The sequence below is a fragment of the Plenodomus lingam genome, assembly GCF_022343315.1.
Source record: "Plenodomus lingam strain CAN1 chromosome Unknown scaffold_20, whole genome shotgun sequence".
Classification (NCBI taxonomy): Eukaryota; Fungi; Ascomycota; class Dothideomycetes; order Pleosporales; family Leptosphaeriaceae; genus Plenodomus; species Plenodomus lingam.
The window spans coordinates 1247570-1260758 of record NW_027093974.1 but is presented as its reverse complement, the minus strand read 5'-3'; the positions used below and the strand labels follow the sequence as shown (position 1 = coordinate 1260758).

At 51.9% G+C, this 13189-nt stretch overlaps 5 protein-coding genes across 5 annotated transcripts; 3 read left to right on the top strand and 2 right to left on the bottom strand.

Annotated features, from left to right (window-relative positions):
- Positions 1 to 313: 313 nt before the first annotated feature.
- IAQ61_011412 (uncharacterized protein) lies at positions 314 to 3281 on the top strand (the record flags this gene model as incomplete). The annotated part of the gene is made up of 2 exons (XM_003843919.2): positions 314 to 554; positions 613 to 3281. 2 exons carry the CDS (start codon positions 314 to 316, stop codon positions 3057 to 3059), a joined length of 2688 nt encoding a protein of 895 aa, XP_003843967.2. The 3' UTR covers positions 3060 to 3281.
- A 728-nt stretch (positions 3282 to 4009) lies between these two features.
- Positions 4010 to 5358, bottom strand: IAQ61_011411 (uncharacterized protein; the record flags this gene model as incomplete). The annotated part of the gene is made up of 2 exons (XM_003843918.2): positions 4010 to 4767; positions 4818 to 5358. 2 exons carry the CDS (start codon positions 5356 to 5358, stop codon positions 4010 to 4012), a joined length of 1299 nt encoding a protein of 432 aa, XP_003843966.2.
- Positions 5359 to 5625: 267 nt separating this feature from the next.
- IAQ61_011410 (uncharacterized protein) lies at positions 5626 to 7513 on the bottom strand (the record flags this gene model as incomplete). The annotated part of the gene is made up of 3 exons (XM_003843917.2): positions 5626 to 6888; positions 6939 to 7307; positions 7355 to 7513. 3 exons carry the CDS (start codon positions 7511 to 7513, stop codon positions 5626 to 5628), a joined length of 1791 nt encoding a protein of 596 aa, XP_003843965.2.
- A 257-nt stretch (positions 7514 to 7770) lies between these two features.
- IAQ61_011409 (uncharacterized protein) lies at positions 7771 to 9341 on the top strand (the record flags this gene model as incomplete). Its single annotated transcript, XM_066099184.1, has 4 exons — positions 7771 to 7817; positions 7935 to 8059; positions 8123 to 8298; positions 8355 to 9341. The coding sequence occupies 4 exons, from the start codon at positions 7771 to 7773 to the stop codon at positions 9339 to 9341; spliced, it is 1335 nt and encodes a 444-aa protein (XP_065950703.1).
- A 1389-nt stretch (positions 9342 to 10730) lies between these two features.
- IAQ61_011408 (uncharacterized protein) lies at positions 10731 to 12776 on the top strand (the record flags this gene model as incomplete). Its single annotated transcript, XM_066099183.1, has 6 exons — positions 10731 to 10959; positions 11016 to 11261; positions 11308 to 11362; positions 11420 to 11938; positions 11998 to 12616; positions 12675 to 12776. The coding sequence occupies 6 exons, from the start codon at positions 10731 to 10733 to the stop codon at positions 12774 to 12776; spliced, it is 1770 nt and encodes a 589-aa protein (XP_065950702.1).
- Positions 12777 to 13189: the final 413 nt, after the last annotated feature.

The following is a 13189-nucleotide window of genomic DNA, read 5'->3' as shown; positions in this document are numbered from 1 at the left end:
GGGCCGGCGGGTGCTACATCTTTGGCCCTATAGGAGCTCGCGACTGTCGACATTCCTCGGGAGCGCATTCTCACCAGGACAACGTCAGGCGCTCCTAAGCAGCCAAGACGATGGGTGATATTCCTGGGGGTAAGAGATGGACGCGGGTCTCAGAAGGACCGTGCCAGCTCGATATATGCATGTTTTGTGTTTAGACTTGAAGACTTAGCCGTCAATGCACGGGTTTACCTTCACCTATATAGTCTAGGCCGGGGCACACGAAGCTTCCTCTTCCACACACAGTTTTACCCGCCGCCAATACCTCGTCTCGAGTATGTTGTTCAAGAATCTTCTTGGGCTTGCCGCTTGCGCAAGTTGGGCCTGGGCAGCACCTTTGGCTATCGACAGTATTCTTCCTCGCGACACCAACGTCGATGGCTGTCCTGGCTATGCGGCATCCAATGTAGTCACCACTGACTCTACCCTCACTGCGGACCTGACCCTCGCTGGCGCCGCCTGCAATGTATATAGCGATGACATCAAGGATTTGAAGCTCTCAGCAGAGTACCAGACTAGTAAGCTTCATGTAACCCACATTTTGCAGTCCAACGAGCATATAGTAACACAATGAAGATGAGCGTCTCCATGTAAAGATTTACGACGCGGCGCGCTCCGTCTACCAGGTTCAGGAGGAAGTTCTACCTCGCCCCAAGAGCGGGAATGCGACCTCTTCGGGCGCGGCGCTCAAGTTTGACATTGTAGAATCACCTTTCTCTTTCAAAGTTACACGCAAAGAAAACTCCGAGGTTCTGTTCGACTCGTCCGCTGCGCCAATCGTCTTTGAGAAGCAATATGTGCGTTTGCGCACCAGTTTGCCAAACGACCCCAACATCTACGGCCTTGGCGAGCACAGCGACTCTTTCCGCTTTCACACTGAAGATTACCAGCGAGTCTTGCTGAATTCAGAGTCGCCCAACATCCCCCAAAAGGCCAATCTCTACGGAACACACCCAATCTACTTTGATCATCGTGGCGACAAGGGCACTCATGGCGTCTTCCTACTCAATGCTACCCCCATGAACATTGACCTCAAGAAGACCGCAGAGGGCGCTCAATACCTTGAGTACAACACTATTGGTGGCATCATTGATTTGTACTTTTTGGCGGGCAAGCAGCCTGCCGAGGTGTCCAAGCAGTACGCCGACGTGGTTGGCTACTCTGCCATGTACCCCTACTGGACATTTGGGTTCCACCAGTGTCGATTTGGTTACTGGGATGTCAATATGGTGGCTGAGGTTGTGGGCAACTACTCTACCGCTGGAATCCCACTCGAGGTCATGTGGACTGACATTGACCACATGAACTTGCGCGAGGACTTCACCGTTGATAAAGAACGCTTCCCAATGAGCAAAATGCGTCAGCTTATTGATACGCTACATTCGCGCGATCAACGCTATGTCCTCATCCTGGACCCTGGCATTCACGCGGTCGGCAACTATTCCACGTACCAAAAGGGCCACGACATGGACGTCTTCCTGAAGGCTGCCGATGGTACAGATTCGCTTGGTGTGCAGTGGCCTGGCGAGGTCGCTTGGCCTGATTGGTTCGCGCCCAATACGCAAAAGTGGTGGACCGATGAGATTGTATCGTTCTTTAACCCCGAGACTGGCATCGACCTGGACGGCATTTGGGTTGATATGAACGAGGCCTCAAACTTTTGCGAGGATCAGACTTGCAACGCACGCCAAAAGGCCATCAACGACGGCATCCCACCGAAACCTACGATGCCGCCACGTCCCAATACTGGTCGTCCAATTCCCGGCTTTCCCCTAGAGTTCCAGCCCAACTCGAACAACACGAAGCGGGAACTCGCGCTACGCCAGTCTGAGGGCCACATGAAGGGTCTCCCTGATCGCCAGTGGTTCTCTCCAAAGTATCGCGTCAACAGCCATAGAGGGGACATTCAACAATTCACAATTTGGACCAATACTTCAAACTACGACGGTAGCTGGCAGTACGACACTCACAATCTCTATGGGCATATGATGGCGTCTGATACTTACAAGGCCATGGAGACGCGACGCCCCGGGCTCCGGCCCTTTGTGTTGACACGCTCGACATTTGCTGGTACTGGTCGCAAGGCTACCCATTGGTTTGGTGACAATATGTCAAGCTGGGAGCACTACCGTACTTCCATCCGTCAGATGCTTGCTTTCGTTTCCATGCATCAGATGCCCATGGTTGGTTCAGACGTCTGCGGCTTCAATGGCAATGCCGACCAGTGGATGTGTGCACGCTGGGCTCTCCTGGGTGCATTCCAGCCATTCTACCGCAACCATGCCGAAATCAGCACCGTCCAGCAGGAGTTTTACCAATGGCCCCTTGTCACCGAGGCGGCCAAGAAGGCAATCGACACACGGTACAAACTCATGGACTACATTTACACCGCACTGTACTACCAGACGACCACGGGCACGCCCATGATCAACCCGCTCTTCTTCAAGTACCCCAACGATGCAAACACCTTTGGCCTCCAAGACCAGTGGTTCTACGGCGACGACCTCCTCATCTCGCCTGTCGTAAATGATTACTCGGACAACGTCACCTTCTACCTGCCAGACGACTTATTCTACGACTACTGGACCGGCGCCCGCGTCCAAGGCGAAGGCAAAAACGTTACCATGTCCGGGGTCGGCTTCACAGATATCCCCGTCCACATTCGCGGCGGCAGCATCATCCCCGTCCGTGAGAACAGCGCAAACACAACCAAGGCGCTACGCAACGAGCCCTTCAAACTCATCGTTGCCCCCGACGCCCAAGGCAATGCGAGCGGTAGACTCTACCTCGATGACGGCGAGAGCCTCGAGCAGCAGGCCGTCAGCGAGATTACGTTTGAGTACTCCATGGGCAAGCTCAAGGCCTCGGGTGCATTCGACTACAAGGCCACTGGCAGTGAGAGCATCACGGTAGGGAAGGTTGTAGTGCTCGGCCAGAATGGTGGCGCTTCCAACGGTGCTCCGAATCAGGCTGAAGTCACTGGGCCGTGGAAGATGGACGGGGGCTTTGAGGTTACCGTCTAGATTGCATCTGGGTTGCATGAGTTGCATGGTTGCATATACGGCGGAGTTTTGCTTGGATTGGATCGGATTGGATTGCACAACATGGCATGGGTTTATGGGGTATTAGACACGCGTTGTCAATTCGTCACTCTTTCTTTTCTCTTGTCCATAGTTTTCTCTCATTGATACCCGTCTAAACCGTACATACACAATCAATTATTTCAGTCTTGCTCTAGCGTATAAACCTTCCCCAACCCTTCATTGAGTTTAAGAGTACATACAGTTCCCCCCCCTCCCTTCCCGAGCCGTTTGCGTACACTACCGTGCGGGTCTTCCCTTCCCTTCCCTTCCCTTTCCTCCCGCCTTCAGAAAAATAACAAACAAACAAAATCCCAAAAATACAACATACAAAAACTCTCTGCATCACCGCCGTCCCACAACCACAGCCCGGCCGCGTCGTGCAGGTTAGCAGTGGTCACAGCGCACACGGCGTAGCCCGTACAGCTCTAGTCTCGCAAAAACCCTTCACAGGGCATGCACGACGACGCACGACGCCTTACCCCGGAAATGCGTCCGCAGGGCTGGTGGGTTGTATGTGTGACTTGGGCGTCAGGTTGAATGTTTATTCTGACTCTCGGCGGGGGGAGGGGGGGTTGAAGTTGGCGGTGTGCGAGGTCAGGTGGGTGGGTAAGCCACGCGACGGTGGAGTGTCACGAGGCTGAGACTGGGCGTTGGTACTTGTACCGTTCGTCGTCTCAATCCGACCGCTGCTATGACATCGGTATAGCGCGAGAGATGCGCATTCGCGGATTTTCTTTTTGATATCGTCGTGCCGCGAGCACAGGGTGGTGTCGTGTGGTCCCTTTTTTTTCTTCGACGGCGTGGCGGTTTGCGCATGCGCAGAGTTTGTACCGTTGTGTATGCAGCTGCATTCTTCACTGGCGCTGTCTGGGGTTGAAGATGGCGCTTCCTCAGTCTGAGCCTAGGCTTGTTGTTTTCAGTTCCTCTCTTACGCTGTTCAGGCTGATTTCCTCGACGTCTGCACCGAGCTCGATCTGTTGTTTTGGTCTTGCTTTATTCAGGCCCTCGAGGAGGACACAGGCTTTGCATACGTCTTGGCTGGAGAGATACCCGCATTTTTTACACTGGCCCATGACTTGTTTTGTGATCTTCTTGGGGGTGTAGAATTTCTTCTTCTTGCCACTGGTAGCTGGCGGTGCGCTGCCGTTGGTGAGACTCTTAGATGTAATTTCTACCTCAAGGTTGCTGTTGGCTGCGACTTCGTTTTGTCTTAGTTGTGCGTCCATACTCGCCATGTCGCCGCCCATACTCTTGCCTTGGGATTTTCCACAGCCTCCGTCTTCTTCCTCGGCGGCTGGTACATTGTTCGAGCAGGCGCCCCCGCAACTGTCGTCGTTTCCTGGGACGAGTTTCGCCATGTCTTCGCCGCTCCTGACGACATCTAGGATAGCGCTAGGACGTACACGCTCGAGGTTCTTGATCAAAGCACGTGCGCTGCCTCGGAAGGCTTCGGGCGAGTATATGCACTCTGTGCTGAAGTAGTCGAGCTTTTTGTGGTGGGCGTAGAGGACAATTTCCTTTTCGTATGCGTATTTAAGGGGTTTGCTGCGCCTGACATTTGTGTTTGAGGCTGGGTCGGACGAGGCCGAGGGCGTGGAGGTTATGATGGAGGTTGTGCGGGAGAGACGGGGGAGGTCACCACGAAGTACTATTCTCCTCTTAGCAAAGAAGAGCCTTGCGTAGCATAAAGAGACTTACAGTTCATCAGCACCGTCTCCGCGACGTCATCAGCGTTGTGACCCGTAACCACATGCCTAACGCCCAACCTCGCCGCCCCACGATCCAGCGCTTGCCGTCTAAAGACACCACAATATGTACAGTTGCCTTTCTTGCCCACTTGCTCAACCACCTGATCCATCGTCCACCCATACAACTCCTCGTATCCCAGGATCGTCAACTCCATACCATACTGCTCCGCATTCCTCTTCACCGTCTCTAAACTATCATCTCTATACCCTTTGATGCCCTCATCAATCGACAGCAAAATAAGATCGAGGCCATAGTCGTAGCGTTTGTTGAGTGTTTTGAGGACCGAGGCAAGCACAGTGCTGTCTTTGCCTCCCGAGGCACCGATTGCGATTTTCTCGCCGCGCGTGAAGAGGCGATTTGTGGTGATTGTGTGGTGGATCTCCGTCTCGAAGACGGTGATAAAACATGTCTTGCAGAGTTTGGAATGGTCTTTGGGACGCAGGATCAGGGCTCGATTCACCTTGCATAGGGCGCAAGGAGAGGGTGGCATGGCGGTTGGTGTGGGCGTGGTTTGGTGGGCTGGTGGGGGAGAAATTGAGGCATGGGTTTACGCGAGTCATTTTTAAGATGACCGCGAGTCATGCAACAACGCTACATCTGCACTTGGTACTTCATGTAGCTGAAGAACTTCCAAGCTCGTTCTAGATAACATGGATAAAGTATCATCAGGCGATAAAAGAGGGAAGAAATTCATGCGTGCAACGGAGAGCTCTGGTCAATCTTTATTCAACATGGCTGTCTAATCATTGATAATTGACTACAATGGTACAGCCGCACCATCACCCCTCAAATCACTACCACCGCTCCATACCTGTATACCGTCATCGACATGACGTCGAATGATCTGGCCTCGTCCAAACATGGCACGGCCATAGCCGGTCAGCTGCTGAACGTTGTGGCCCAGTGCACGCAGCTCCTCTACAACCTTGGGATCGATGCCTTCTTCCAAGTAGATGGTAGCATCCGACCTCTTTCCATCGTCGCCAGGCATGCCAGAACCGATACAGAACCGCGGTGAGTCTAGCGCAGCTTGTGGATTGAGTTTGAACACTTCCTGGTTCAACAAGACTTGCACATGGCCTTGAGGTTGCATGAACCCGCCCATGACACCAAATACTGAATGCAGGCTGTTGTCATTGGCAAATGTTGTCAGGCCGGGGACAATTGTGTGGTATGGTCGCTTTCTTGGTGCTAGCACATTGGGATGACTTTTATCGAGACTAAAATTCGCGCCGCGATTCTGCAGCGTAAAACCGCAGCCTTTCGGAATGATACAATTACCAAAGCCTCCATAATTGCTGTTGATGAAGGAGATGGCGTTGCCCTCTGGATCTGTACAGCAAAAGTAGACGGTGTCGCTTCGCATATGTGCTGGCGAGCCGTGGATGGGTGCAGAGGCAGCCTTTTTAGCATCAAAGAGTTTTGCGCGCTTGGCCAGATACTTTTCCGAGATGAGTTCGGCAGAAGGCACCTTGACAACGTTGGGATCCGTGACAAACCAGTGTGCATCAGCAAAGGATATACGCAGCGCTTCGATCAAGGCATGCAGATGTGCCGTGCTGTTGTGATCCTTGTGTTGCCATCTTGAGATTTTGCCTTGCTTTTCCAGTTCCTGGATGATACCCAGCGCCATCAGGGCAACGATTCCCTGGCCATTAGGAGGGTGCTCCCATAATTCGATACCTCCATTCGTGCTATCTCCTACCCCTTGGCCTGTGTATTTGAGCGATATGGGATCAACAGCTTCAGATCCAGTCTCGGCGTGATGTTTCAGATCGTCCAGGGTGAGATAGCCGCCCAGATCTGCCACGACCTTGATGATCTGCTCCGCCACTTCGCCCTCGTAGAAGCCCTTCTTACCGTCTTTTGCGAGCAGCTTGAAGGTCTTTGCCATGGTAGGAATTCTCATGATTTCTCCTGCTTTGGGCGCCCTACAGCCATCCAAGGCCGAAGGGTCTTTCTTGAGCATCTCGTGGCCATTGGGCGATGCTTTCCGAAGATTCTTCTCACTATTCTGCCACTGTCGGAAAGTTAGGTTTCGTTTGGGAAAATCAAACCTAAAATACCTACAAACGTAGCAGCTAACTCTGACACAGGAAAGCCGTTCTCGGCAAGGTCAATGGCAGGTTCGAAGATCTCCTGCATGCTGACCTTGCCACTTCCGAAGCGCTCGACGCAATCAACCCATCCAGCCGCTGCACCAGGGACAGTCGCTGAATGTACACTATCCATTGCGATGTTTCCAGTCTCCCCTTCAGCCAAATCGAGGGCTTTTCGCATCCTCTCAAGCGTCATGTTTTGGCCTGAACGACCCGATCCATTCATGGCAGAAATCTTTTTTGTTTTGGCATCGTAATATAGGCAGAACATGTCACCACCAATGCCCGTAGAGCTTGGCTCTGTAACATTGATAGCCGCAGCTACTGCCACGGCTGCGTCCTGTGGTTGTCAATGATGGATTGTGACCAGGAGTGGTTACGTCATACTGCTGCGTTTCCGCCTTTCTCTAGGATCTTGATACCAGCAGCAGCCGCGAGGGGTTGTGTACACGAAACCATGCCTTTAGTACTGTGTACGACTGAACGCCGGCTGGCAAAGTGGGAGAACTGGGGTTCAGGGTGGGGGTAGACGTTATGGGCACTCATGCTTGCTGTTTGCTCGGTGTCGTGATGAACCTTGGATCGTTTGCTTCTTCGAGGGGTCGACATTGACGATGATTCCGCTCCCAGGTTGTGAGAACATGGCCTTCTGGCATTGAAGCACGCGGCGTCGAATGTTTAACACTGGTGGACGGCTATTGGCGGAGTACCGGTAAGTTACCGTAGAGGGTGCCCGCACAGGATGCCGACTTCGCTCGGAAACAAGGCTCGGAACGCTTCAGGTCAAGACTGCACAAGCTATCATGACGCATACACAGACGTCTGAAGGTGGCTTTGACGCATCAGGAAGGTCAATTGGCACAGCAAGCTCCAGGCCGATGGTGAAAGTCGACGAGGGCTGAAGAGTCACGTGTCAACGCGCTCGGGCGATATTCGGAAAGCGCGTCACAGGTCCCCAGTTTTCTAGCAAGCTTCAGAATCTCAACCTACCCACGCCCCAGAGAATGACAGCTGCGCCATGGATATGTCGCAATTGCACTTTGCGTATCGTCCAGCCCCTTTCGAAACGTTTTATTCGCCTCCAGTCGACATGTGAGACCGTTTAACTCCCGGGCACTGTCCAAAGACACAAGGACCCCGCTGACGTAGTAGAAGCTGCAATATCAGAGTCGGTACCACCAGCGCTTCTTACTCGAGCCCGCACAGTCGCTTTAGAGCATAAACAGTTGGCGGCGAAGCTTAACGATGGATTTGATACACGCATTGCAAAGAAGCTGGGCGAGTACAGCCCCATTGTGAATGCTTTGGGGAAATGGGACAAGGCCAACGAGGTATGCTCTGCCAATAACGTTTGGTATGGCGAACGGTCAGCTGATATGGACTAAAGTCGGTCACAGAGCTCACATCGTTGATACATGACTCCACGACGGATCCTGAACTGCGGGAACTCGCTGCAGACGACTTGATTGAGACACGGGAGCAACTCTCTGCGGCTTCGCAAAGTCTCATCACGGCCCTCGTACCTGTACATCCATTTGCTCATTTGCCATGCCTCCTCGAACTCCGTCCAGGTGCAGGTGGCTCAGAGGCCGCCATCTTCGCAGGGGATCTCTTCCGCATGTACTTGGCGTTTTGCAATCGCAATGGCTTCCGTACAAACCTGCTCAAGTATGAGAACATCAATGGCACGTCAGAAGCCGGAGTGCCTCTCTCAGAAGCCGTCTTAGAGGTGGAGAATGACAATGCGTATGGAGTTTTTAGGTGCGAAGCGGGTGTTCACAGGGTGCAGCGAGTACCGGCTACCGAAACAAAAGGACGCACGCACACGAGTGCAGTATCGGTACATGTATTACCGAGCTTACAGGAGAACAATTCCTCAGAAGAGAATTTTGAAGATCCTGACAGCGACTACTACATCGATGTCAAGGAAGTCAAGGTCGAAGTCATGAGGGCAAGCGGTGCAGGAGGCCAGCACGTCAACAAGACCGAGTCGGCTGTGCGACTTACCCACCTACCGACCAACACAGTGGTCGCCATGCAGGATTCCAGATCACAGCACAAGAACAAGGAAAAGGCGTGGGCCTTGCTACGCTCGCGTATCGCCCAATCGCGGAGAGAACAGCGAGAAGAAGAAATATCTAACATGCGCCGGAGCGTGATTGGCGTAGCGAAGATGGGGCGCGGTGACAAGGTCCGCACATATAATTGGGGCCAGCAGAGAGTGACCGATCATCGAAGTGGGCTTACGGTGCACGATCTCGACGATGTGATGGAGGGTGGGCAAAATTTAGAGAAGGTCATGGAGAGCGTACGCAGCTGGCTCATGGAGCGAGACGTCGAGGCTCTTATCGCCGAAGAAGGACAGGTTAAATAAGCGCCCGACTACGCTCATGGTACCGGACCCGCCATCCTGGAAATAATTACGCGGCTTGGTTCTTTAAATGTAACAAGCTGGTGCGCTGTGTCTCGGAGCAGAATCTGGCATGTTAGTCCTGTTTCTTAGACGGCAGCGGCCTCAGCAATATCCAATCATGTCTCTCGATGAAAAGGCTACCGGTTACAAGCACATCGAATAGCCGACTACTTTTTCAAGACATGGGCAAGGAACCCTTCGGTAGATCTATGTACGATGTATCGAGCTCAATCCTCTTTCGCCTCGCGATCGCCATGTTCCATTGAGGCTTTGTGAAGATGTTGCCATCGCTTCATGAATCACTTCTGCACCTAACTCTTTGCGCTACCATTGTCGCGGTTCCGACATGAGATTTTTCTTTAGCAAGAGTTAAAGAGGGGTTTGAGATGTATTGCTCCTGGCCATCGACTGCTACCGCTTGAACAGATTGGGCTCGCTTTGCCTAGCCATAATGCGGGGCTTGGATATGTAAGTAACCGCAGAGCATATTTCCAGGAACGCGTGACTGGAACTTTAGCTCTTGATTCGCTCACGATCTAGAACTCAGATGGCACATAGCCAGATCATTGGTTCAGGCCGAACGAAACCAGGTTAGGCACTTGAGTATCCGTCATGTCAAAATCTCTGGATAAATGTATTAAGAACTTTGTGGGATAATACGAGCTTAGGTCATCGCCAGGAAGTTTATCACGGCCGTAGAAATTCCTTTTCTCATTATAACAATTGATAGTATGACGGATACCTCGGACTATACGGCTAGATCTGACGACGCCACGCTTTGCTCTGCACTCCACCGATCGCGGCACGTTTTATCACTAAACGCCACGATATATCATACATAGCAGCAGTTGCACCATTGTGGCGGTATCACTCGTTACATTCGAGAAGCTATCGATCCAATCTGCGGGGTGCAGGGTGCATTTTACCGAAAGTTATCAGTTGTCCAGACTCGCCCTATTGGATTTCGTAAAGATCGAGTCATTCTTGTTGGCAGCCAGTATTGAATGACAAGAACCAGTCCAGCAGGTCTACGTCTGTCATCTGTTCCCCGCACCTTTAGAGGGAGCTAACGCGACCTTACCCCGGATTTTTGCTCCAGCTGGCCCTACAATGGTGGGTCTCATACCCGCTACTGGCAACGCTAGTGCGCCGTTAAGACATGTCAAGCTGGTACTGTAATGATGATCTAGATCTTCAGGAAGGAATTAAGTGGGATTGCGGGGTGCATTGGCATAAGACAGCACATATTTCCCATCTAGAATTGCCAGTTCTTCGAGTGTGGAGCTTTTCTTCCTACGACATTCACACCAGCGGTTACAAGGTTATACCGTATTAGGAAACAACTTCAAGATGGCAGAAACGAGGAGAGTCGACTATGCGAACGAGAAACAAGAAGTCAGCTATGCAGAGAATGCACATGAACCTGCTGATTCGTCTTTGGATTTGCAAAAGGAGATGACGCTTCAAGGTGTCGACATGAAGAACACTCACGCCGTCAAGGGAGACGACTCTGACGGCAAGATCATCTGGAGTGTGCGTAGTATCTTCGCCGCCATCTTCCTTGCTGCTCTTTACACCGGTAAGATGAATAGGATACGTCACTGCGTGAAGCTTTTGAGAACTGATTCCAAACAGGATCGCAGATCATTCTCTACTTCACTGGCGGCTCTCTTGCCTTTATTGCCGCTGATAACAACATTACCACTGGAATTGCTTGGCTCCCAACTGCAAATATTCTTGCTATTGCAGCGGCGTGTCCGTATGCTGGCTATCTCCAGGATCTCTTTGGGAAACGCTACATTGCCCTATTCGGCTCATTTTGCATTTGCGTCGGATGCGCACTGGTAGGCTCCGGTCGCTCGTATGCTCAACTGGTCGCTGGCACGTCACTCTCGTCGCTTGAAGCAACTTATTCTGACAGCGATAGGTATGGCCATTTCCGGTATCGGTGCTGCCATTGGAGAATTGACTGGTCTCGCTGGGTAAGTTCTCTAAACACCAAGCTTCAGCATCGAATGCCAACTCTCCATCTTTTTTAGTCTTGCAGAAGTTGTACCCGTAAAGTACCGAGGATACTCGCTTGCCCTCGTCACAGCTTTTGTTATCCCATTCTGCCCATATTTAATATACGTGGAGATGTGGTCGCACCATGACACCACGGTGGGCTGGCGATGGGGCCCTTGGGTCTCCCTCATGTTCAATGGTATCGTGGGCATTGGTCTCGCATTCACATATTTCCCGCACAATCAAACTCGCGCAGAAGGGTTCTCGCGCATGGCAATTCTCAAGCGTATTGATTACATTGGAGGTTTGCTTTCCATCACGGGCTTGACGCTATTCCTTGTCTCGCTCCAGGCAGGCGGATATTCGCACCCCTGGAAATCGAGCTATGTTCTTGGTACCTTGCTCTCTGGTCTTGCACTCATTGCTGGCTGGATTGTCTGGGAGGCCAGGTTTGCTCGCCACCCGATGATACCACGAGAGCTGTTTAAAGGTCAACGGATTGTCGGCCTGGCTTATGTCGTCGCATTTACTGCTGGTATGAATTTTTTCTCCATGTAAGTGGCCACTATCATATTTGTTCATCTCTACACACACACTAATCCCGCCTGTAAAGCCTTAATTTCTTCCCCATCACATTCACCAGTGTGTACGATCCGGTCCCCATTCGAATTGGACTGCGTGGTCTGGGTCCCGGCCTCTGCACCGCCGTCGGCGCCATCGTGTTCAACGCAGCTCTCTCCAAATTCCCCTACCACACTCGCGAAGTTCTGCTCCTCGCCGTCGTCCTCATGACCACGTTTGCCGGTGCACTCGGAGCCTCGACACCAGAGAATGAGAGTATGACACTTGCATTCGGGTCGATTGCTGGGTTTGGTGTGGGCGGCGTGCTCGTCCCCGCTGCTACAATCGCCATGTTGGTGTGCCCCGATGCTATTATTACTACCGCTGCTGCACTCTCCCTGTCTATTCGTACCGTCGGTGGGACAATCGGTTATTCCATCTATTACAACATCTTCATCACGAGGCTCACTAAGAAGCTACCCTTGTACACCGCAGAGTATGCGGTCAAGGCTGGTCTGCCTCTTTCCTCGGTGGAGTCCTTTGTTGGACTCTTCCTCATAGAGCCAGCGAAACTAGCAACGACGCCGATTCCAGGGGTGACGCCCGCGATCGTTGCGGCGGCGACCAGGGGCACGCAGTGGGCGTACAGTGAGAGCTTGAAATATGTCTGGGTATGTCCGATATAGTGTTTGCAAGCGTTGAATGGCGATTAGGCTGATTTACAAATAGCTCACGTCAATTGCTTTTGGGATTGTGGCTGTAATCTGCACGATCTTGCTACCCAGTACGGCCAAATATCAGACCAATCGTGTTGCTGTGCAGATTAGCTAGGCTCTACATGATGGTGGGAGAAGAAGTGGAGTTCGAAGACAGTCGATCTTGATAAGGTATGCAATCACAGATTGGTGTCCAGAATTGCTGTTTAATCATTATCAAAGCCTGCCTTGCTCTGAAAGAAACAGCTTCACACTTATGCGAGACGCCGTTGGTTGTTTTCTCTCTCTCCAGAATCGTTCAAGCTCAAATGCTTAAATATCCTGAAAGATGTGACTGGTATCGTGCGCAAAGCTTGTAGCCTGGACCGCGATCCTTTGACTAGGAGTTGGTGATAGGGGCCTGTCAACCGTAAGCACAAGAGCATGTGAAGGGAAATGATGAACATGAACATCTCGCAAGAATCAAGGCAAAATTTGCTTCCAAATTGTATTGAAGCTACTACAGAACGCCTGCGGTATTCTAAGAAC